This window comes from Rhinopithecus bieti, unplaced genomic scaffold, assembly GCF_001698545.2.
Source record: "Rhinopithecus bieti isolate Rb0 unplaced genomic scaffold, ASM169854v2 scaffold_6907, whole genome shotgun sequence".
NCBI classification, from domain to species: domain Eukaryota; kingdom Metazoa; phylum Chordata; class Mammalia; order Primates; family Cercopithecidae; genus Rhinopithecus; species Rhinopithecus bieti.
This window is the reverse complement of record NW_016805647.1, coordinates 382,641-407,215: the sequence shown is the minus strand read 5'-3', so window position 1 is coordinate 407,215 and position 24,575 is coordinate 382,641. Positions and strand designations below refer to the sequence as shown.

The 24,575-nt window shown below is 46.7% G+C and overlaps 1 protein-coding gene across 1 annotated transcript in view; it reads right to left on the bottom strand.

Moving 5' to 3' along the window:
• Nucleotides 1-22,868, bottom strand: part of NPFFR1 (neuropeptide FF receptor 1) — a 25,502-nt gene extending 2,634 nt beyond the window's left edge. Inside the window, exons 1-3 of the mRNA XM_017873120.1 lie at nt 22,850-22,868; nt 7,778-8,092; nt 2,333-2,432 (exon numbers count right to left, since the gene is read on the bottom strand). Coding sequence (XP_017728609.1) covers nt 2,333-2,432; nt 7,778-8,092; nt 22,850-22,856 — 422 coding nt within the window. The 5' untranslated portion in view covers nt 22,857-22,868. The remainder of the gene's footprint in view (nt 1-2,332; nt 2,433-7,777; nt 8,093-22,849) is intronic.
• Nucleotides 22,869-24,575: the final 1,707 nt, after the last annotated feature.

Below are 24,575 nucleotides of genomic sequence, written 5' to 3'. Positions count from 1 at the left end.
AAAAAAAAAAAAAAAAAAAAAAAAAAAAAGCTCCTGGGGAAGTCTACTGTGCAACCAGAGTTGAAAACAGCTGCTGTAGGGGTAGGTAAAATCTCCCCTGCAGCGTGGTTCAAAGGTGATTGCTCAACTGCAAGCTCTTTGAGGGCAGATGCCATGATTTTCATCTCGATAAAGTGTGATTAGATAAATGCATGAATGACCAGAGGGGAAGTTACTCAAAATACTTTCTGAGCCTTAGTTTCCTCATCTGTAAAATGAGGCCAATAGTATGACCTACTCTATGGGGTAGTTGTGAAGATTAAGTGAGATAACACCACACTTCTTGAGACATTTCCAATGCTTAATGAGGAAAAGGGGGGGCTCCTACTCCCCAGAATGGCTTCTGTCATCTACTGATGCCAGAAAATAGAAACCTGGAGAATGTACAGTCAATCTGACTTGTTTAATGGAGGGGAAACCTTGCCCAGTGGGGTCTTACGGTCACATGGCTGTTTAGAGTCAGAACCTGCACTGGAACGTAGGTCTAGAGCTGACTCTCAGTCAAGTGTCCTTTCTACTTCACTACACTGCATCCTGCCCTCCTGCCAACCCAGTTTTGGCCTCATAGCCTGACCTTTTACCTCTCCCACAGCCTGACTCAAGCCTTGTTGTCTCAACCTATATGACTTTGATATGGCTTCATACTTCACACCCTCAAGAAAGCTCCAGAGAATAGTGGCTTATGCTAGCACTTTGGGAGGCTGAGGAGGGCAGATCACTTGAGACCAGGAGTTCAAGACCAGCCTGGCCAACATGGTGAAACCCTGCTCCATTAAAAATACAAAAATTAGCCATGCTTGGTGGTGCGCACCTGTAATCCCAGCTACTCCAGAGGCTGAGGCACGAGAATGGCTTGAACCTGGGAGGCAGAGATTGCAGTGAGTCAAGATCGCCATGGCCGTCCAGCCTGGGTGACAGAGCAAGACACTGTCTCCCCCCTCAAAAAAAAAAGAAAGGAAAGAAAAGAAAAGAAATCTCCAGAGAATAAATAATTCTTAAAGCCTACAGTACTGGCTATGAGTGCAATAGCAGTAAATGGGTGGAGGAGAATCTTGGGGTAATCTGGGCAGGCTTCCTGGATGAGGTGGGACTTGAAGAATACTGCAAACACCACTGGGAGAAGTTGTACACTCTCATTTCATTCAACAATGATAACAAAACAAAGGTCAGTGAAGGGAAGGGACTTCTCCTGATCACCCAGCTAGTTAGTGGCCTTATGGAGAGTAGAACCCACTTCATTACTCCAGCTGCCTACTTCACTGAGTTACAAAAAACTGGGCTTCAGGTGGAGAGAGGATGTGAACACTAGATTCTACAAAGGGCAGGGCCCATGCTGGGGAGAGAACAAGATATGCCCATGCTGGGGAGAGAACAAGGAGGAGGGGATGGGTGTACAGAAGAAACAAAATACTATTAGCAACTGATATTTGGACTCTATGCTGGGAACTGTGCATAAGCTTTTATAAGCAGGAGCTCACTGAAGCCTCCTAACCATCCTGTAGGGTAGCTACTATTTTACAGGTGAGACTACAAGGGCTCAGAGTAGTTAGGTGACCCACCCAACATGATACACCAAGGTAGGAGTGAGCACACCTCCAGCCGATCTGCCTGCCCACCTTTCCCTGGCGTGAAGCAACCAGAGGATGCCCTTCTACCGCTAACAATGCTGTGGGGGAGGAGCACTCATGCAGTGCAATATGGAGCCCTCCTCAATAAATTAGTGCTTTATTGATTGCAAAGCCTCCTTGTCCCTGGCTCTGCTCCATACCCCTGGCCCCATGATAGACTTATACTTACTAGGGAATCTGATGGAATGTGAAGCTGAAAAACCAGAAGGGGTGAACATGGGGATTGAGTATGGCCTGGGCTGCCAGGAACCAGCAAGAGCTAGTGGGGACAGAATGAGGAGCAGGGAGGAACCCTTCCTCCTCAGCCATACTGAGACTCACCCCTAAGCTGTCCCCCTTAGCTCTGGCTCTCCTGGCTTAGATTCCTGCTGCTCAGGAAATGAGGACTGCTCTTGAGCTCCTCACAGGCCCTAGGAATCTCAACGAAAGCCAACTAAGGCTGCCTTCAGGCCTTCCAGAAGGGGGTGGTAGTGTCCTCATCAGGTTCCCCAAGTTTAGGGAGAGGGCAGCTGGGCCCACAATCCTTCTTCTTGCAGCTCAGGATTTAGCCCCACTTACCACAGTGCAGCCCCAGCCTTCCAGCCAATCCAGCATTAGAGGCAGTGGCTCCTCTTAATGCCAGGCCCTAGTTGGCCTGGGGTTAATCCAGCCAGGAAATCTCTCACCTTTCCACAGCAATGGCCACCAGCGTGAAAACGGAAGCTGACACAGACATGCCCTGCACCAAGCCGCTCATCTTGCATGTGGCATTGTCGAAGGGCCACCCTGCAATGACAGAGGCCCCCACAGAGTGAGAGATGCCCACCCATCAAGAGCCAGAGACCACAAGCCCTCTAAGCCAAGTCCCCTCTGAGCTTGGATCTTTCCTCCATGTCCTGCAAGCTGGTTATCTGGTCTCTGCTTGCACACTTCCAGAAATGAGGAACCAACCAGCCCATAAAACCATGGACAGTTCTCACTACAGTCATCCCCTCGTACAGCGCGTTGGTTCTAGGACCCCCCAAGAATTCCAAAATCCGCACGTAATCAATTCCTGCAGTCAGCCTTGCAGAACCTGTGTATAGAAAAAGGCAGCCCTCTGTATATACACGGTGATAGTGGTTTGATGGTATCCCCACCCAAATCTCATCTCGAATTGTAGCTCCCATAATCCCCACGAGTCATGGGAAGGACCCATGGGAGGTAACTGAATCATGGGGGTGGGTTCCTGCATGCTATTCTTGTGATGGTGAGTAAGTTCTCATCGCGAGATCTGATGGCTTTATATGGGGCTTCTCCCTTCACTCAGTTCTCATTCTTCTCTCTCCTGCTGACTTGTGAAGAAGGACATTGTTCCCCTTCCACCGTGATTGTAAGTTTCCTGAGGCCTTCCCATCCTGCAGAACTGTGAGTCAATTAAACTTCTTCCTCTATAAATTACCCAGTCTCAGGTATGTCCTTATAGCAGCATGAAAATGGCCTAATATACACGGGTTTTGCTGTATTTTTAATCTGCATTTAGTTGAAAAAAACTCTCGTATAAATGGACCCATGCAGTTCAAACCCATGTTGTTTAAGGGTCAACAGTATTAGTGAGATTTTCTTTATATTGACCAATGATTTCTTTCCATGAGCTTTAGACCATCCTGCCCTGCCTGGCTCTCTGCTCCCATAGCCCTGTCTCAGGTTCTAGGTCAGTGGTTCTTGACACTGGCTGCTCACGAGAATCACCTGGAGAGCTATGCAAAGAACAAATGCTCAGACCCATGCCAGGCCAGTTACAATCAGAATCTCTAGTGATAGGGACCCAGACATCAGTTGTTTTGTTTTGTTTTGTGTTGTTTGAGATAGGGCCTTGCTCTGTCACCCAGGCTGGAGTACAATGGTGTGATCATGGCTCCCTGCAGCCTCAACTTCTTGGCTCAAGTGACTCTCCCACCTCAGCCTCCTGAGTAGCTGGAACCACAGGCATGTGGTTTGCAAAAAGCAAAGTATAAAGACTGTCTGTAGTATATTACCTTTCATGTAAGAAAAAAGAGATTAAGAAAATACATGCTTATTTTCTCATTGTACCAAAGAAATACAGAAAAGATAAATCAGAATAATGAGATTAGCTATCTAAACAGAGAGAAGATAAGAACTGGGTAGAAATAGTGGGTAAATGGGCTAGGTGAGACAATGAGAGTGATGCCTCTCTGAGTATATCTTTTTATGGTTCTGACTTTTTAGAATCATGGCAATGTTTCACTTACTCAAAAAATAAATAATTAACATCTATCAGGATGTGGTTGGGGAGGGGAACCCAAAGTGAAATACAAACATTAACAAATAAGCCTAATTGTATTACAAATGAATAATATTGTATTTAAATTGAATAATATTTACATTGAAGGGGTGAAGAAGAAACACACTAACTGGAGTAACTTTGTAAAACATTTTGACTCTATACTGTAACAGCAAAAAGAACTATACAAATTCTGTACTGTCATTAATAAATGTGTGTACTCTTGACAAAACTTGAATAAATGGGATCTAATTATGGGAAAATATCAGGCAAACCTCAATCACAGAAAGAAGTATGTTAGCAATAATGAAGCTACCTTATATGTATACTAAGATTGAACCAATAAGTAAATATGTTGTAGATAAATACAGCTAGATTTCTCACTGTCTGAAAATGAAGTTACCAATAAGGAAGAGGGTCAAGTTAAAATGAATCCTGTGACAGTGGGTTGGAATCAAAGGTATCAGTCTGAACTCATGTTAATACACATACAGGTGGAGAGATACAGAAATAAAGATATGTGTGTGAAATATTTCTGTTAGTATACATATGTTTCCTGGCTCTGTCCCTTGAGAGCACCTAGAAGCAATGACACCCCAATACTCATGAGCACACCTAGAACCCAGAACTTGGCTTCCAAATACTATTCTCAGCCAGCTTAGTAATCCCAGCACTTTGGGAGGAAGAAGCAGGAGGATCACTTGAGCCCAGGAATTCAAGACCAGCCTGGATAATATAGTGAGACTCCAACTCTACGAAAACAAAAATTAAAAATAAAGTTAGCCACACATGGTAGCACATTTCTGTAGTCCCAGCTACTGGGGAGGCTGAGGTGGGAAGATCTCTTGAGGCCAGGAGTTTGAGGTCACAGTGAGCTATAATCTCACCACTGCACTCCAGCCTTGGTGACAGAGCGAGACCGTGTCTTTTTGAAAAGCAACAACACCACCAAAACCTTTGTGAAACTATATACTAAAAAGGCAGATTTTAATGTATGTTAAATTATATCTTAACAAAAATATTTAAATGTAAAACATGCATACACTCACAGCACATTTTCTACGAATGCATACAAAAGACAGAAATATAACAGAATGGCCTGCCTCTGGGTCAGAGAAGAGATGTAGAGTGGAATAGGTATACAGAAGGAAGCAAATAAACAAAAGAAGAGCTTTACAACAGAGTGGGAAATCACATAGTGCCATGAACTGTAGACTGAATGAATGACTCAACCTTCTGTATGTGAGTTACAAAAAAAAAAAGAAAGGAAGAAAAAGCTGGGCATGGGCCGGGCGCAGTGGCTCAAGCGTGTAATCCCAGCACTTTGGGAGGCCAAGATGGGCGGATCACAAGGTCAGGAGATCGAGACCATCCTGGCTAACATGGTGAAACCCCATGTCTATTTAAAAAATACAAAAAACTAGTCAGGTGAGGTGGCGGGTGCCTGTAGTCCCAGCTACTCGGGAGACTGAGGCAGGAGAATGGCGTAAACCCGGGAGGCGGAGCTTGCAGTGAACTGCACTCCAGCCTGGGCGACAGAGCGAGACTCCATCTCAAAAAAAAAAAAAAAAAAGAAAAGAAAAAGCTGGGCATGGTGCCTCACTCCTGTAATCCCAGCACTTTGGGAGGCTGAGGCAGGCAGATGGCTTGAACTCAGGAGTTTGAGACAAACTTGGGCAACATGACAAAACCCCATCTCTACAAAAAATAGAAAAATTAGCCAGTCGTGGTGGCACATGCCTGTAGTCCCAGGACCCAGGCCCAGGGAGGTCGAGGCTATAGTGAGCCATGATTGTGCCACTGCACTCCAGCCTGAATGACAGAGTGAGACTGTCTCAAAAAAAGAGGCCGGCGCAGTGGTTCATGCCTGTAATCCCAGCACTTTGGGAGGCCGAGGCAGGCAGGTCACTTGAGGTCAGGAGTTCAAGACCAGCCTGGCCAACATGGAGAAACCCCGTCTCTACTAAAAATACAAAAATTAGCTGGGTGTGGTGGCAGGCGCCTGTAATTCCAGCCACTCGGGAGGTTGAGGCACGAGAATCGCTTTGAACCCGGGAGGCGGAGGTTGCAGTGAGCCGAGATCACACCACTGCATTCCAGCCTGGGTGACAGAGTGAGACTCCAAAAAAAAAAAAAAGGAAAGAAAGAAAGAGAGAAAGAGAAACAGAGAGAAAGAAAGAGGAAAAGAAGGAAGCTGTGTGAAGTTTTATTTAATTGCAGAAGATTCTATTAGAAACAATGTAAATACAAATCAGCATCAATTGTAGTACATTCATACGATGGAATTCTAAGCAGTTGGTGAAAAGAATAAGAAACTCTTTTATCTATTAATATGGGATAACAACATGTAAGTTGATTTTAATGAATCTTTTTTACAGGATACATGATATATTTTTAAGTGGGGTGTGGTGGGAAGTAAAAGTACGGGACTGTTTGGAACCTTAGCATGTCCTTAATTTGCTTGCACTCGCATAACATATTTTTTGAAAGAGACACAAGAAACTGGCAACATTGGTTGCCTCCCAGGAGGGAGAGGAGCCGGGAGGCCAGAGGACAGGGGCAGAAGGGAGATTTTTCACTGGAGAACTTTGGTAGCTTTTGACTATTGAACCATCTGAATGTTTTATGTATTCAAACAATATTTTGAATATGAGTGTGTGAAAAAGACTGAGAGACACCACCTTAACCAGGTAGTGACCTCATTATATCACTGTTGACTAGTATGCATGTATTTATGTGTATGCATGTGTGCATCTCTGCACATATGTGCATCTCTGCACATGTGTGTGTGTCTATGTGTTGGAGAGGAGAGGGATGCAGTTTATGTTCAGCATCGGCAAAGGAAGCTGGGACTCAGCAGTGGGTAACGGTTCCACCAGACAGAGCCGGTACTGTGGAGGGGAGCTGACTCTGCACTGGCTCCACTTCCTGGGTCCTAGAACCTACAGAAACCCGGGCTGTGGCTCCCTCTGCCCTGAGTCAGTGAACTCACTCCGAATGGCTCTGGATCCTGGGGACCAGTGAGCTGCTGGGAGCTCTAAGCTCAGAATCTGTAGGCTAGGACCTCTAGGGGTCTCCGTATCTCTGAAAACCAGTCCCTCACCTGGAGTCTCAGGTTGGTGGAAACTTGATTCTAAAACAAGAAAGGCCAGTCGCATGAGAGAGTAGAGAGTAGATGGTGCTGTTCTGACATCTGCAGGATGCACAGGTAGGAATTTAGAGGTCAAGTGGTCCACTGAGTGGCCGGCCAGTCCCTGCTTAGACACTCCAAGGGACAGAGAGCTCATTACTTACAGGCAGGACTCTCTTCTGTGCCCTGATCAATTTCCAGCTCAAACGAGTGGAGTTTTAGTTCCTGACTCAGAGGAAACCTGCCTCCCTTCCACTTCTCCCCATTGGCTCTAATTCTGCCCATGGGAGCTCCACGAGAGAGTGGGACTGAATGATATAATACAATAATTAGAAGTATGGGTGTGAGAATATGGACCTTGACACCTATTAGCTGTGTGACTACAGACCAGTTTCTTAACCACTCTGAGCATGTTTCCTCTTCCATAAAATGGGGAGGACCATAAACTCTACATCATTGGATTGTTGTGAGGATGAATTAAGATAATGCATGAAAAGTAACATCATGCCAGGCACAAAGAAAGCAGGGAATTCATTATATATCTTATTTCTAGTCTAACTCTTCAGCCCCAAGACTGTCTTAAGAGTTCGACACCATAGCATGGCCAAGAGGCCAGCCCAGCAACGATGTCTGTCTTTTAAGCTTCGATTTCTGGCCTTATCTGAGAAGTTGAAGTGGGGGTGGGGGACACTCCTGCTGCCAACTGCCTGCACTCACCAGTGATGAGGTTGTCCACAAGAGTGGTGGGCATGCAGAAGATGCCCACCAACAGGTCACTGATGGCCAGGTTGAGGATAAACATGTTGGTGACAGTACGCATGTGCCGGTTCTTGAGCACGATGAAACAGACCAGGGTGTTGCCCACCATGCAGAGCAGGAAGATGAGCGCATAGGCCACAATGAACATGGCCGCCACAGGGGAGGTGTGCTGGTAGTAGGAGGAGAAGGTGAGGTTTGCAGCCGGAGTGGCCTCAGCGTTAGTTCCATTCTGACTTAGGGGCCAACTGCTGTTGGGAGGCTGGGAGGGCTCCCCTAGGACCAAAGGAATATATGGGTCAGGACCTTAGGCAAAGAAGAGATTACCGATTTCTCACCACTAATGAGACCCTCCGTATCCCAATCTTAACCATGCCCTGGTCCCCCAAGTATGTCCCCAGCTCCAGTTGCAACTGGATACACTGATCCAAGACTTTCAGCCTAAAACCACTCAAACCCTGGTCTTATACTTCATGCCCTGTCTTGCCCATAACTCATTCTCCAATGTGGGTTATTCTTTATTAACCCCCCCCCACCCTATTTAGGTTCCAACTTTCTTGGCCCTGCTGTGTGCCCCAGAGGCTAACCTCTAAGTTCTGCATTGCCCTGGTTCCCTTGTCCTCTGGCTTCTAGCTAGGTTCAGCCAATGCCAGGCACAAAGGAGATGGGAGGGCAGGAGCAGAGAGAGAGGTCAGGATATTTGTCTTCTGACTCCCTTCCTGCCTGGCCCAATTCTTCCAGCAGCTGTTTTTTCCTACGGCCACAGCCTGCTCCTATTGGGTGAGTCCCCTTTCATGGCTCTAGCGCTCGCCTGACTACAGTAACGCTCTTCCCTCTCCTTGCACATACAGGCCTGCAAATGGTAACAGTTTCCTGTGGTTGTGAATCCCTGGGTGCGTCACCGTTTCTGGCTGGTTCTCTTACCGCTCCCCTCTTCCATCAAACTCTATTCACTTAAACCCCTTTTGGGTGCACCATTTGTTTTCCGCTGGAACCCAATTATTATGCCCTTAAACTCTTTGATGTTTTTCCCCTTCATCTCCTCCACAGAACTTTAGTTGAGAAAGGCAAGAAGGCAGTAGAGAACGGGAGAATGAAGGGGGACTGTGAACAAGGGCTAAGGAGCAGAGGCACATCACATTCAGCAGAACATCCAAAGCAGAGGTTCCTGCTCGACCTTTCCCTCCTCCTGTCCTGTGATCAGCTGTTCTGCCTGCATAGCATTTAACAAAGCACTTCCACATCTGTTATTTTATTTAGCTCTCTGAGCCATCCCATGATGTAAGTCACTAGGTATTAGCCTCATTTGTTTCCTTTTGTATTTTTTTTAAACCCTCATTGAATTACCCTAAGGTGTTAGTTTCATTTGAATTGGAGGTCAGAGAGGTTCCATGACTTGTTCAAGGTCCCATCATGATGCTGCAGCAGAGCTGGCCCTGCTCTGCGTGTCTGTGAATTAGGACCAGGCTTTGGTGTGTGTTTCCCCAGGCTTGCTTCGAAGGGAAGGCTCAGTGTCCAACCACAGCTCTTCTGGGAAGTCATTAGTTGGGGTGACTCATGATGTTGTCTCATAAACTCTCCTCCTGCCTTCCTCTGGGACTGAATGAGGCCTGTTCCAGGGGATGAAAAGTCCCTACGGAATCTTTCTGTCACACCCAGAACTCAGCCACTGGCCTGGAGGCTCAATGGAGGCTGGGGGCCTGGAGGTTAGAGACCCTCAGGGGAGCAGGGCCAGTGAGCTGGCACCATCAGGGCTGCAGAGTAGTTCTTCTCCCGGTCTCTCCTGGGACTCTCATGCAGCTGCTGTAGTTATCTGCTGGCTAAGCTGGGACTGGGAGGTCCAAGATGTCCCTCACATGGCTGGTGATTAGTGCTGGCGATTGGCTGGGATGTCTCTCAGTTCTCCACATAGCCTCTCATCCTCCAGGAAGCTAGTATGGGCTTCTTCAGAGAACAGTGGTCTCAGGGTTCCAAGAAAGCAAGAAAAGAAGCTACAAGCTTCTTAAAACTGAGACTCTGGAATTTTCACATCACGTCTGTCACATTTTATTGGCCAAAGCAAGTCACAAGGGATGCCCAGATTCAAGCCAGTGGATAAATAGTTTCACCTCTTGATAGGAAGAAAAGCAATATAGCATTGCAGAAGAGGTGTGGACATGGAAGTGTGATTCATTAAGGTCCATTGTGATAAAATCTACCACTATCCCCATACTACATTTGGTTGACGTGATGCCAAAGTCTTTTTTAGTTCACAGGTCCCCACTCTGTCTCTTTTCCCTTCTGCAGTATATTTGTCGTATGGACTAAGTGGTTGTTCTGTAGAGCTTCTGCAGGCTGGATTTTTCTGATTGCTCCCTCATGATGTCATTTTGCATGTTCTGCTCTCTGTCCCCTGTATTACCTGTACTTGGTAGTCAGATCTAGAGTCTTGATCAGATTATGTCCAGTGGCCTTTCTCTTTGTGGTGCTAGGCTCAATCGGGGCTCAGGTGATGTACCTCTGCCTCCTGGGCTCAAGCAATTCTCCTGCCTCAGCCTCCTAAGTAGCTGGGACTACAGCTATGCACCACCAAGCTGGGTTCATTTAAGGTTATTTTGTAGAGATGAGGTCTCACTGTGCCCAGACTGGTCTTGAACTCTTAAGCTCAAGCAGTCCTCCTGTCTTGGCCTCCCAAAGTGCTGAGATTACAGGCATGAGCCACTGTGCCATCAGCTTTTAACATAATATTTTCAGCAGACACTAAGGATCATTGCCTAGACTCCTCACTGCAATTTTTTTTTTTTTTTTTTTTTTTTTTTTTTTTTTTTTTTTTTTTTTTTTTGAGACGGAGTCTCACTCTGTTGCTCAGACTGGAGTGCAATGGCTTCAATCTTGGCTCACTGCAACCTCTGCCCCCCAGGTTCAAGTGATTCTCCTGCCTCAGCCTCCCAAGTAGCTGGGATTACAGGTGCACAACACCACATCCAGCTAATTTTGTAATTGTAGTAGAGATGGTGTTACGCCACATTGGCCAGGCTAGTCTCAAACTCCTGACCACAGGTGATCCACCTGCCTCAGCCTCCCAACCCTCATTGCATTGTAAATACAATCCATGCTCCTTACCGAGGCCTCCAAAACACTTCATGGTCTGATCCCTGTTGACATCTCTCTGACCTCACCCCTTTGCCCATTATGCTCTGGTCACTTTGCCATCTCCTTAGCTCCTCACACACTCCCGTTTCTTCCAACCCCAGGGCCTTTGCTCATCCCTTCCTTTAGCTCTCAGCATAAATGTTGTCTTCCCATAGCATCTGGTTTATGTGCGTCAATCTGTCAATAGTTTGTTTGTTTCTAGGTTGATTGTCTTTTTCCCTATGCTTGACAGCATATGCAAAGCAAGGATCTTCCCTGTCTGGTTGGTGGCAGTGTCCTCAGTGTCTTGTCAGTGCCTGCCCAAAGTAAATGGTTCAATAAATAGCTAATAGTTATGGAATAAATAAATATCTGTAGGAAGGAAAAAAAGAAAGGAAGGTGGATCCTGAAATCAGGTGAGAGGGTCCTGCTGCAGGCAGGCAGTGCTGATGTTGGAAGGCCTTCTCCAGGCCCCTCCAGAAAGAACCCCCATGAGAGGCATCACTCATCCCAGACCTGTTGGGAGACTTGCTTACCCCTGCCGAGCCTCAAAATTAGCTCTGAATCATCTCCCATGACTGGGGGGATCTGTGGGTGTGGATGGGCAGAGGAAATTACCAGAACCTTTCAGGCTGGACTCCAGTCCATGTCCCCCACTACCCTTCACTTGACCCGCAAGTAAGCTCATCTTCTGAAGAGTGTCCTGAGAAGTATCTGGGAGTGATCCTGCCCATTGCTAGAGCCTCAGCTGAGCCTGGGCATCATCTCTAGCTAGGGCCCAGATTCCAGCACTGCACATGAATCCCTTCTTAAGGAGGAAAAACTCCTTCCCATTCCTGGCAATTCCCCTGGACTGGAGGCAGGCAGGCCTCCCACCCCATCTGGGCTGCATGCTAGTGGCCAGAGACCTCATTGACACCTTGGACTTGTCCTTCTTGGGATCTGCCGGGTGCCCTTGTAATTACAGCCTGTGAAATTTTTATCCACTGAACCCAGTGAAGCCATTCCTCTACTAGAGGAGCTTCCCCGTCTCAGGGTGTAATAATGGTTGTCTCCGGGGTACCCAGGAGAGGTCAGGGTGTGTGGTTCTCAAAGTGGGGTCCCGACCACCCGTGTCAGCATCACCTGGAACTCATTAGAAACAGAGATTCTTGGGCCACAACCCTGGCCTTGGGAACCACAAACCCTTGGGACTGGGGCCCAGCTATCTCTGTTTTACATTTTAAAGCATCCTTCAGATGATTCCAATGCACACTGTGGTTTGAGAACCACAGAATTAAAAGCCTTGAGTCAAAGACACCTTGAGTGGATACACACAGTCTGGGAAGTCTCAGCCCTTCTTCCTGCCTCCTTACCTCTGTGTGAACCCCATATTCTCATATTTAAAATAGAAACACAGGCCAGGTGCCATGGCTCACCCCTGTAATCCCAGTACTTTGGGAGGCCAAGGTGGGAGGATCACTTGAGTTCAGGGGTTTGAGACCAGTCTGAGCAACAGAGTGAAACCCTGTCTCTACAGAAAATTAAAAAATTAGCCAGGTGTGGTGGTGCATGCCTGTAGTCCCAGCTACTCTGGAGGTGGGAGGATCGCTTGAGCCTGAGAAGTCAAGGCTGCAGTGAGCTGTGATTACACCACTACACTCTAGCCTGGCTGATAGAGCAAGACTCTTTCTCAAAAAATAAAAATAAAATAGAAAAAAAAAAAAAAAAAAACATTTTCTGGTTGTGACTTAGGGTAGGTCATGTTACCTCCCTGGAAGCCAGACTCCTCATTGGTAAAATGGAGATAAATGAACACTTACCAAAGAAGGGCTGTGCTGAGGACTCGATGAGGTGACCTGTGAGAACTGAGATCACATCGTACACATGGCACTCGGTGTGAGGCAGCAGCAGCGGGGCTGATAGTTATAAGCCACACAATGGATGTGAGCATAATTTTTTATAATACAAACTGAAAGAAGTGCGAATAAGAAAACAATCCCTGGTTGGGCTCAGTGGCTCACACCTGTAATCCCAGAACTTTGGGAGGCCGAGGCAAGAGGATCACCTGAGGTCAGGGGTTCAAGACCAGCCTGATCAACATGGTGAAACCCCATCTCTACTAAAAATACAAAAATTAGCCAGGCATGGTGGTGGGCGTCTGTAGTCCCAGCTACTCAGGAGGCTGAGACAGGAGAGTCGCCTGAACCCGGGAGGTGGAGATTGCAAAGAGCTGAGATCATGCCACTGCATGCCAGCCTGGGTGACAGAGCGAGACTCTTCCTTAAGAAAGAAAGAGAGAGAGAGAGAGAGAGAGAGAGAGAGAAAGAAAAAAGAAAAGAAAGAGAGAAAAGAAAAGAAAGAAAGAAAGAAAGAAAGAAAGAAAGAAAGAAAGAAAGAAAGAAAGAAAGAAAGAAAAGAAAAGAAAAGAAAAGAAAGAAAGAAAATATAGAAAGAAAACAATCCCTAAATGAATGAGCTTAACCCAGAATCAGTCTGGGTGTTTCCCAGAGTTCACAGGTCTCCTACTGATGGCTTCATCCTTGTTACCATTTGCTTGTTGATCTGGGAACACATGGATGGTCCACCTCTTCCTGAGAGGCTACCAGGGAACCCAGGCCTGGATGGAGAGGCGCTGAACCCACTGAAGAACACAACACAGGGCTGCCGAGTCCATGCAGCATGAACAGGACTGATGGCTGTTCACTACACGAAACAAAAAGTTCAAGTTCATTTGTAATCTAAGCAATGCAATTTTGCTTTGACTGTTGGGTTAACCTGGTGAGGGACCCGACCCCAGATCCAGCCATTCCACTTCTCACGGTTTACCCTACGGAACAGAGTGAGGTCTCAGGGTGACAGGGAAAGTATTGACCATGGGACATAGTAATGGTTACAAAATGGTATGTACATGCATTATAATGAAGGAGTGCTAACTGTTGGAGGAGAAACGCTGTAGGCGCCGGGCTAGCGGTGGCCTCAGAGGGCCTGTGCCAAGTCCCAGCACTGAGTTGAGACCGAGGACAGCCAACAGCAGACGGCGCAAGAGCTCTGAGGTCAGAGAAGTCGAGACCATCCCTGCGTGAGCGAGTGCGAGCCCCGTTTTCTTACTAAAAAAATCCAAAAAAAGCTAGCCGGCGAGGGTGGCGGCCGCCTGTTTAGTTCGCTACTCTGAGGCTGAGGCCCAGGAGAATGGCCTAAAACCCAGGAGCGGCAGCTTGCAGTGAGCTGAGATCCGGCCCCACTGCACCCCAGCCTGCGCAACAGAGCCGAGACTCGTCTCAAAAAAAAAAAAAAAAAAAAAAAAAAGTGCTACGTTTATCGTTTATATGAACTGTAGATGAACAGAAAAAATAACAGTGTTTGTCCACAAGGGGTGGTGTTTCCTCAAGTGATTTTTATTTTTGTTTTTTCTAGCTTGCATCTAACCTTTCTAATCAGAAGGAAACTCTGATACATGTGATAAAATACTGATGATGTCACTGGTTCTTGGCCCTGACTCATATAAAAATCACCTACCTTTTAATAATACAGATCCCGCCCCTTCCAACTGGATCAGAATCTCTACAGGGTGGTAGGGTGATATGGATGATGGGCAGGGAATGGGGTTGTTCAGGCACTGGTATTTTTCAAAAAACTCCCCTGGTGATTTCCATGTGTAGCCGGATTTGAGAACCACTGAATCATACAGTCCCTGCCCTCCCACCACTCACAGTCAAGTTTAGTGTGGCTTAACATTTTGGGGGTCATCAAATTCTTTAAGACTCTGATGCATTTTGATTCCTTCACAGATGCTTTCCTAGGGCTTCCTTTTGTTATGCCAATCAACAGTTCCTGTCTGGAGGAATTTATGGTCTCCAAAAGCATTGGATCCTCTCCCAAAAAGAGCCCTGGATTTTGACACACACTTTCAGGGGAGTGTTGGGCATCAGGGTTTGGGCTGACCCTGCATCCATGACCCCTTGTTTCTTGAGTACTGATTTTTCCCCTGGGGAGTCAGCCTCCTCCTCACATAGAGCTTTTGAGGGACTGTCCATCAGGAGTCTGCACCAACCCCTGGCCAGAGGATGCCAATCAGACCTCTTCTGCTTTGGATTTGCTTCTGAGTCTTCATAGCACAGCTTTTCCTTCCCTTGGATGACCTTCCTACACCCTTCCAATGGATTCCCAGTGTTGGTTAGGTTGGCCAGCACTCATTTCTGTTGCTTGTAATCCTAGTGTCTTGGTGAATACAAGGGGATTCAAGTTAGTCATCCATGGACCTCCTGGGAGTCTGCAGAGTCCAGGTTCAGAATCCTAGTGTCAGAGAAAGTGGGAGAGACGGGCAGGGGTAGCACCATAGACCCCCAAGGTTCCTGTTCCCTAGATTAGATGTTTGCGCTCACCTCCCTCCCCAACACCATCCCACACGCTGTCTCTTAACAGGCCATGTAATCTTCCACGGAGACTGTGCTAAGGCAGAGAGGAAAGGACACGGACCTGGGAATCAGAAAGCATGGACTTGAGAGCTGGCCCCATGGTGGTCACTGAATGCATATAAGAGCGGTTGGGGGCTGGACACGGTGGCTCATGCCTATAATCCCAGCACTTTGGGAGATGGAAGGAGGTAGATCACAAGGTCAGGAGTTCGAGATCAGCCTGGCCAACCTGGTGAAACCCTGTCTCTACTAAAAATACAAAAAATTAGCTGGGTGTGGTGGCACAGGCCTGTAATTCCAGTCACTTGGGGGGCTGAGGCAGAAGAGTTGCTTGAACCCGGGAGGTGGAGGTTGCAATGACCTGAGATCGCACCACAGCACTCCAGCCTGGGCAACAGAGGGAGACTCCATTTCAGAAAAAAAAAAAAAAAAAAAAAGAGAGAAAGAGAGAGAGAGGTTAGGGGGCTGGGAAACTTGGTTTGGAGGAGAAGCTTGGGAACTTGTCTTAAAGCTGCTTTGGTACAATTTTTAAAGGGAAGTATAGTTAGTTTGGGGTGGCTGGGAGACTGATGATAGTGGACCCTAAGCCCCCATGCCACTTCTTGGTATTCCTAAGAGAACTGGGGAGATCTGCTTCATCCCTGTGTTCTCCTTGGCTTTCGAATGTGGATGACCTGGGCTTCCTACTTCTCCCAACCTCAGGAAGTTGTTAATACATTCAGAGAGACAGCAGAGTAAATTATAAAGGTCCTTGCAGAACTTCAGACTGCTTATTGACTGCATTAGCTTTCTGCCAGGCAGCTGTGGGAAACCAGGAGGTCGCAGTGTGGTTTCAGTTCATTTGGGTTTGTTCCCAGGGAAGCAAGCCTTGGCAAAAGCTTTCTTAGCACTGCTTAGGATAGTAAAAAGTGGATGTGGTAGAGGATCTAGGAGGAAGGAGGCCTCTTGAGAACTGCAGCCTCCTACTGTTCCTCTTGCAGGCTGAACCAAAGCCCCTCCATCCCAGGCACCCACCACAGCAACATGGATTTTGCAAGCCTGGCCTCTTTTTGGTGAGTGAGAGCAGGCTGTCCTTCCAAGAATCATTTGGATTGGCAAAGGCTAAAGAATTTGAGGGCTGAGTTGCCAATACAGCCATCCAGAGCCCCCAGACGAGCCCCTCTTTACACTTCTCTTCTACTCTGAGGCCTTTTTATTTCTCCTTACTTCCTCCAGGAGGTCTCTGTTTTTACTCATCAAAACTTGTATTCAGAAAAGGTTCTGATACAAGTCATTTACCTCACAGTGAAAACTGAACTGCCTTTATCACATACTGAACTTGTACTCGCAGTCTATTTAAAAGAATTCTAGGCCTCAGAAAGTGGAGGTAGAAGAGGCTTAAGGTGGGAGAGGAGGAGAAAGTAAAGGGGAGGCAGGGATTTCCCCTCTCTTTCTCTTGAAAAGGCTAAACATATGCCCAGAGCACCTTTCTGGGTTCAATGGCTGTCTGCTTCCTCAAGGTCTGCTGGTTCAGTTTACCTGCAGTCCTGGCCACGTTTCACGTCCTGCTTCAGCTAAGTGTAGAGATTTTTTTTTTTCTTTTAGTTAAACTAGAAATGTCTTAGGGGTAGAAACCATGCCTTGTTCAGCTTGAAATGCTCCTCATTATCTGGCACAGGGCCTAGAACATAAATATGATTAATGAATGTTGATAAGTAAGTTAGGTATTAAAGGCTATGAATTCTCCTAGAAGCACTGCTTTAGCTGTATCCCATAGGCACTATTAGATAGTATTTCCATTATTCATTATTGTTGAAATATGTTTTATATAACATCAAGCTATCTCTGACAAGGAAAGGAGAATTATCTTCATTTCACAGGAAAATCAAAACTCAAAGACAAAAAGAGACTTGCTCTAAGAATACAGCATGCAGTAGTGGTAGACCTCCAGGTTTTGCTTGGCTCTGGGATTCAGGGTGAATCAAATAAGCCAGGAGACCTGTTCTGAGTTTGAGCTCCTGCTCAGGCTCTGCCACCTCCAACCATTTTCTCATCCTCTTTGGGTATCATCAGGTCACATATAAAGACCTCTAGGGTCCATTAGCAGCAATTAGGGATCCTTGATTTGGAGGGAACTTTGCCTTCCTGAGGCTTCTGCTACAAAGCCGACACTTTATGAACAGTGCATATATCACCTAAAAGCTTGCCTGAAGCAGGCACACAATGGCCAGAGGCAGAACCAGGGTCACTCTGTGCTCAGCTGAGAATTAATAGAAGAGGACACCTAACCCCTTAGAGATCCATTACCTCCTAACGAGGCATCACCGCTTGGAGTCCTAGGTTACTTAATGTTCTCTCTCTCTCTAACCCTAGCAGAATCTTCTTTTAGGAAATTATTCTGATAAACTTCTTCACGTGGATGGGGAAATGACTCATAACAAAGCGCTGTGTCTCTTTTGGGCTTTTGCATTTCAAAAGGAGTCAGACATTAAATTAGAAAAAGGAAAGCTCTCATTATGCAATTTCAGTTATTAACGAGAGAGCTACAAAAAGCTTTTGAGCATGAGAGACTGAATTTAATTCTCTATGTTTGTGTCTTTTTTTTTTTTTGGAGATGGAGTCTCACTCTGTAGCCCTGGCTGGAGTGCGGTGGCACAATCTGGGTTCACTGCAACCCCACCTCCCAGGTTCAAGCAATGCTCCTGCCTCAGCCTCCCGAGTAGCTGGGACTACAGACGCCTGCCACCAGGCCCAGCTAATTTTTTTACTTTTAGTAGAGACGGGATTTCACCATGTTGGTCAGGCTGGTCTCAAACTCCTGACCTCAAGTGATCCACCTGCCTCAGCCTCCCAAACTGCTGGGATTAGATGCATGAGTCATGGTGCCCAGACTCAATTTTTTTTGTTTTTCTTGAGGTAGAGTCTTGCTCTGTCGCCCAGGCCGGAGTGCAGTGGCACAATCTCAGCTCACTGCAACATCCACCTCCTGGGCTCAAGCAATTCTCTTGCCTCAGCCTCCCGAGTAGCTGGGATTACAGGTGTGTGCCACCACACCCAGCTAATTTTTGTATTTTTTAATAGAGATGGGGTTTCACCATGTTGGCCAGGTTGGACTTGAACTCATGACCTCAAATGATCTGCTCGCTTTGGCCTCCCAAAGTGCTCTGATTACAGGCATGAGCCACTGTACTTAGCCTTTTTGGCAATTTTGAAATGTACAATACTCTGTTATTAACTCTATGCACCATGCTGTGCAATATAATTCAAAAAAAGAAAACCATTTCTTCTGTCTAACTGAAATTTTGTACTGTTTGACCACCATCACTCCATTCTCCCCCACCACAGAGCCATTCTACTCTCTGGTTCTATGAGTTCTATTGTTTTACATTCAATATATAAGTGAGAACATGCGGTATTTGTCTTTCTGTGCTTGACTTATTTTATGTAGTATAATGTTCTCCGATATTGTCCATGTTGTTTTAAATGACACAATTCTGTCTTTTTAAAGGCTGAATAGTATTCCATTGTGTTTACATACCCCATGATTCTCATCCATTCATCGGTTGATATACACTTAAGTTGATTCTATAGCCTGGCTATTGTGGATAGCGCTGCAATAAACCTGGTGGTGCAGACATCTCTTTGAGTAACTAATTTCAGATTTTGGGATAAGTATCGAGAAATGAGCTTGCTGGATCATATGGTAATTCCATTTTTAGCTTTTTGAGGAACCTCCTCCATACTGTTCTCCATAATGGCTGTGCAAATTTATTACATTCTCACCAACACCACACAAGGGTTCTCTTTTCTCCATATCTCCACCAACACTTATTTATCGTTCATCTTTTTGGTAAAAGCCATCCTGACAGGTATGAGATGATGTCTCATTGTGGTTTTAACTTGCATTTTCCTAATCATTAGTGATATTGGGCATTTTTTCATATACCTGTTAGCCATTTGTATATCTTCTTTCGAGAAATGTCTATTCAGATTTCTTACCATGTTTTAACTGGTTTTTTTGTTTTCTTGCTGTTGAGTTGTTTGAGCTCCTGGATTTGTTCTTAGTGAGTATAATATAGGCTCCTAATGAACAATACATTATTTTCTTTCTTTTTGAAATTTTTTTTTGTTTCGTGTGCTTATTATAAAAGAATTCTAGGCTGGGCATGGTGGCTTACACCTGTAATCCCACCACTTTGGGAGGCTGAGGCGGGCGGATCACGAGGTCAGCAGTTCGAGACCAGCCTGGCCAACACAGTGAAACCCTGTCTCTACTAAAAACACAAAAATTAGCAAGGTGTGGTGGCACATGCCTGTAATCCCAGTTACTCAGGAGGTTGAGGCAAGAGAATGACTTGAACCAGGAGGCAGAGGTTGCAGTGAGCTAAGATCACGCCACTGCACTCCAGCCTGGGCGATAGGGTGAGGCTCTGTCTCAAACAGCAACAACAACAACGAAGAATTCTGAGCACCTTAAAAGAGACAGTAAACATGACAGAACCCTCATATCCAGATAGAACCCCTGTGTTTGTGATGCTCTCTGCCTGCCACATCCCATTGGCCCAAAGATTTCAGCTGGGGTGAATGTTTCCTCAAATTTTCAGCACCCACCAAGTCTGCACCTGGGAGTCTCTCTGCTCTGCTTTCTCTGAAGTCACAAAAAGGGATAACCCAAAACTGCGGGAGTGGGGCAATACTAGACCAGTGGGGAGGCGAAGCAGCCAACGCTACCTCTCAAGTGCGGTAAACCTCGGGTTCACACTACATTTTTCTCAGAGTGTCCCCAGCAGGATAGAACCCCTGAGTTGCCCATAGCTAAAACCAGCTCATTAAGGCACCCATTTCTTGCCTCTTCTCCCTTCTTCATCTCACTCTCCTCATTCCCTCACTTCCACTGCCCAGCATCATCTCCCAAATAAATTCCCTATACCCAGGCTCTTGTCTTAGGGTCTGCTTTCAGAAGCAGGAGAATCAAACAAAGATGTTAGTGACTACCTCTTTGCGTATACACTTGTATGTGTGCATTTCCAATAATAAACCTATGTAATTTTGCATAAAGGGGATCATACTACACATGTGTTCAAAAACCTGTTTTTTTCTTTTTTTTTTGAGACGGAGTCTCGCTCTGCCGCCCAGGCTGGAGTGCAGTGGCCAGATCTCAGCTCACTGCAAGCTCCGCCTCCCGGGTTCACGCCATTCTCCTGCCTCAGCCTCCCGAGTAGCTGGGACTACAGGCGCCCGCCACCTCGCCCGGCTAGTTTTTTTTGTGTGTGTGTTTTTTAGTAGAGACGGGGTTTCACCGTATTAGCCAGGATGGTCTCGATCTGCTGACCTCGTGATCCGCCCGTCTCGGCCTCCCAAAGTGCTGGGATTACAGGCCTGAGCCACCGTGCCCGGCCAAACCTGTTTTTTTCTAATTACTCACAGTAGGTAGTGAACATATTTCCATGTCAATAAAGAAAATCCTAAGCACAGTTTTTAATGTCTGCATAGTATGCCATTGCAGGTGTGTCTCATTTTTTATTTAATTTACGTAATTTATGGCTATCTGGATGGTTTCCAATTTTGCACTGTGATGAACATGCTCAGGCACACATCTTTGCAAGGGTGCAGCTCAGGATTTGAAAACACTCGGAGCTGAGCGAGTGCTTTGTTGTCTCCTAAGTGTACACTGTGTTTGATCATTTCTTCCGGAATTTTAATAGAGGTCAAAACTAATCTTAGCAGTGTAGAGGCTTTTTAAATAAAAAATCTATATTTCCCTTTTTTGAAAATCAGGACATTTGCCCATCTTCAGTTTGCTGGCACTTCCTTCATTCTCTGTAATTTCCTCATAAGCAATGATTGTATCTGTAAATACCTCTGGGCCCCTGGGATGTCATATGTCTGGGCTACAATGAGTGAGCTCATTTAGGTGACTTGATGTCTTCCTCCTATCGCTCGACTATCTTGGGTCTCAATCTCCTCCTTATCCTCTTTATTCCACAATTTGAAGTAAAATTGCCTGTGCCTTGCTCTGCCTGCCCTGGAGCCTAGCCCAGAGCAGATTCCTTCTTATTATTCTTAGACTTTGAAAGCTCTTCGCTCTTGTCTTTGCCAATTTCCCCCGACTTCTGTTCACTGGAGCTGCAGTCTTTGCTAACACCATTCTTACAGATCCTGCCAATCTTCCAGATTCCTCTTGGGTTATTGATTCCTTCTTGCCTCTTTTGTGTGTGTGCTTTTCATACCTTGGCTCATTGGAAAACTACAAGCGCAGCCTCACAAGATTTTCTATAAAACTTGATTTTCTTTTTTAACAGCAGTGTTTGCGATTACTAGTTGGAATTTTGGGGTTTTATTACCTCTTGCAGCAGCTATGTCATACTGGCGTGTTGTACAACACATCTTATTTTATCCTCACAGACACCCTGTGAAGCCAGTTGAATGTTAAGTTCCCCCATTTGATAGATGGGTGACCCGTGGCACAGAAAGGTTTAGGCACCATCTCAAAGACACTCAGCAAGACAGTGGACCAGCCCTCAGTTTTCCAGTTTCTTAGCCTAAATATGGTTCCCCTTGTTGATGATAGCTGAGAGAGGGTTCTGGTAAGGTGGGAGCAAGCAGCTTTATGCCTCGGGCCACTATCCCTTAAAATCCCTTAAAATTCACAATGGCTGAGAGAGGGTTCTGGTAAGGTGGGAGCAAGCAGCCTTATGCCTTGGGCCACTATCTCTTAAAATCCTGGAGGTAAGGTCCATAGTTCACTCTCCTTTCCCTAGGGAGAGAAATTCTGCATGGAGTGATGATATCACCTCTAGAATCCCATCTCCCCCACAAGCCCACCCCTTCAAGCAGACAAAGTGGGTGACAGTTCCTCTGAAGACAACAGCCAAGCTGTCCTCACCTCCTCACCTGGTCTCAAATGATTCTCTGCTCAGACAGCAGAGACTGTGTGCGGGCACACACACAACAGGGACATAGAGTTATCCCTAGGTCTCTCTCTTTCTCTGTGTGTGTGTGTGTGTCTTGTACATGCACACACATATGTACAACACAAATACAGAGGCACCCCAGGTCTTTCTCTCTCTCTCTCTCTCTCTCTCACACACACACACACACACACACGCACAACATGAATACAGAGGCACCCCCAAGTGTTTCTCTGCCTGTCTTTTGTCTCTCTCTCTCTCAGTGTCTTCTCTATGTCTCTGTCTCTGTCTCTGTCTCTCTCTTTCACACACACACACACACACACACACACACACACACACACACACACATCATGAATACAGAGCACCACCAGGTCTTTCTCTCCATCTGTCTCTTTCTGTCTTTCTCTCTCACATACACATGCACACACACACACACACCCCATGAACCCATGGGCACCCCAGGTCTCTCTCCCTCTCTCAGTGTCTCTGTCTCTGTCACACACAGAGTGTCACATCGTCTGGCTCTGGACAGCCGTGGGTGATCAGCTGCCCGGCCCCTCTCTTCTGCCTCGGCCCCATGCCCCGGAGTCGGTATCGGCCCCACCGCTGGATCCCAGCCCCGGACCACTCACCCTCCATGCTGCCCCCTGTTGCGGGCTCCGGCGGTCTCCGATGGCTGGAGGCAGCGGGCCCCTTTGGGCCAGCGGGCGGAGGGACTGTCCCGGGCACTTGGTTGCGGGCTGAGCCCCTGCCTCCACGCTCCGCAGGTCCGGTAGGTCCGGGTAGAGGTGGGCAGGGGGCGTGCGCTCCCAGACCCCAGGCCCTGGCCGGTTTCCCTCCCCTCGGGCTGACTGGCTCCCGCGCAGCGCTGCTGCCCGCGGGGCTCAGCCGCCCGCCACTCCGTGCCTCCAGGCCAGGGGAAGGAGGGGGCTCGTGCAACGCAGTCGTCATGGCACCCGCGCACCTGTGCCCGCCGAGCGAGGGCGCCCCGGGCCCGCCTCCCGCATGGCGCTGTCTCCACAGAGCCCGAGCGCCCCTCCGAAGTAGGGGACACAGCCCTCCTCCCATTGCAGTCCTGGCAGCGGCGTCCCGTAATTCCACGCCTCTCTCCCTTGCCTCACATGCCAACCTCTGTCCCCACTCCTTATCCTTGCCCACCCCAGCCTGGGGTCCAGCACTCTGGGCCTTCCTGAGAAGGGGATGAGAGGTAGCTGTGAAAACAGGAGGGCTTAGGGAAGGAGGCGGGGGAACCCCACCAGCTCTGGGCTCTCCCAGGAGAATGGGGACAAGATCTACAAGGTGACCACGACTTTGGAATTAACCAGTCCAGGCATTCACCAGGTGGTACCCTTGGAAAAGTTTCTTATTATAATAATACCTGCACCCGAGACTGTGTCTGCATTTGTAAAATGATTTTGAGGGGAGTAAATGTGATGCCAAAGTTTCAGCCCAGCCCATAGCAGATGCTTAATAAATGGTTCCTCCAGCAGAATTGGAGAATACTCATCTCCAGCCCCTGTCAGGCACCCAGCAGACGCAACCATAAATTTCTGTGACATGAATAAAGATCCCAGGTTCTATCTGCACTCCTATGTTTGTTGCAACACTGTTTACAATAGCTAAGATTTGGAAGCAACCTGAGTGTCCATCCACAGATGAATGGATAAAGAAATTGTGGTACGTATACACAATGGAGTACTATTCAGCCACAAAAAAGAATGAGATTCAGTCATTTGCAACAACATGGATGGAACTGGAAATCATTATATTAAATGAAATAAGCCAGGCCCAGAAAGCAAACATCACATGTTCTTACTTATTCGTGAGATCTAAAAATCAAAACAACTGAACTCATGGACATAGTAGAAGCATGTGGTTACCAGAAGCAGGGAAGGGTAGTGGAAGGATGGGGTACCAAAAAAAAAAAAAAAAAAACTAGAAAGAATGAATAAGACTATTTGATAGCACAACAGGGTGGCTATAGTCCATAATAATTTAATTTTATATTTTAAAATAGCTTAAAAAGCATAATTGGATTGTTTGTAACTCAAAGGATTAATGCTTGAAGGGATGGATACCCCATTCTCCATGATGTGCTTATTTCACATTACATGCCTGTATCAAAACACCTCATGTACCCCATAAATATGTACACCTACTATGTACCATCTATTTTTTTTTAAAGATCCCATGTTCTAGGCAGATGAAAGAAAGTGAAGTCTGTTCCTTCCTTTTTTTAGGAATCAGGAGTTTGCTCACTGGACACTGGGGAACAGTTGGCATCAGGATTCTTCCTAGTCTCGCTTCTTTCCCTAGCTCCTCCTCTGTCCTGAGCAGTGGGCACAGTCTCACAGCTAG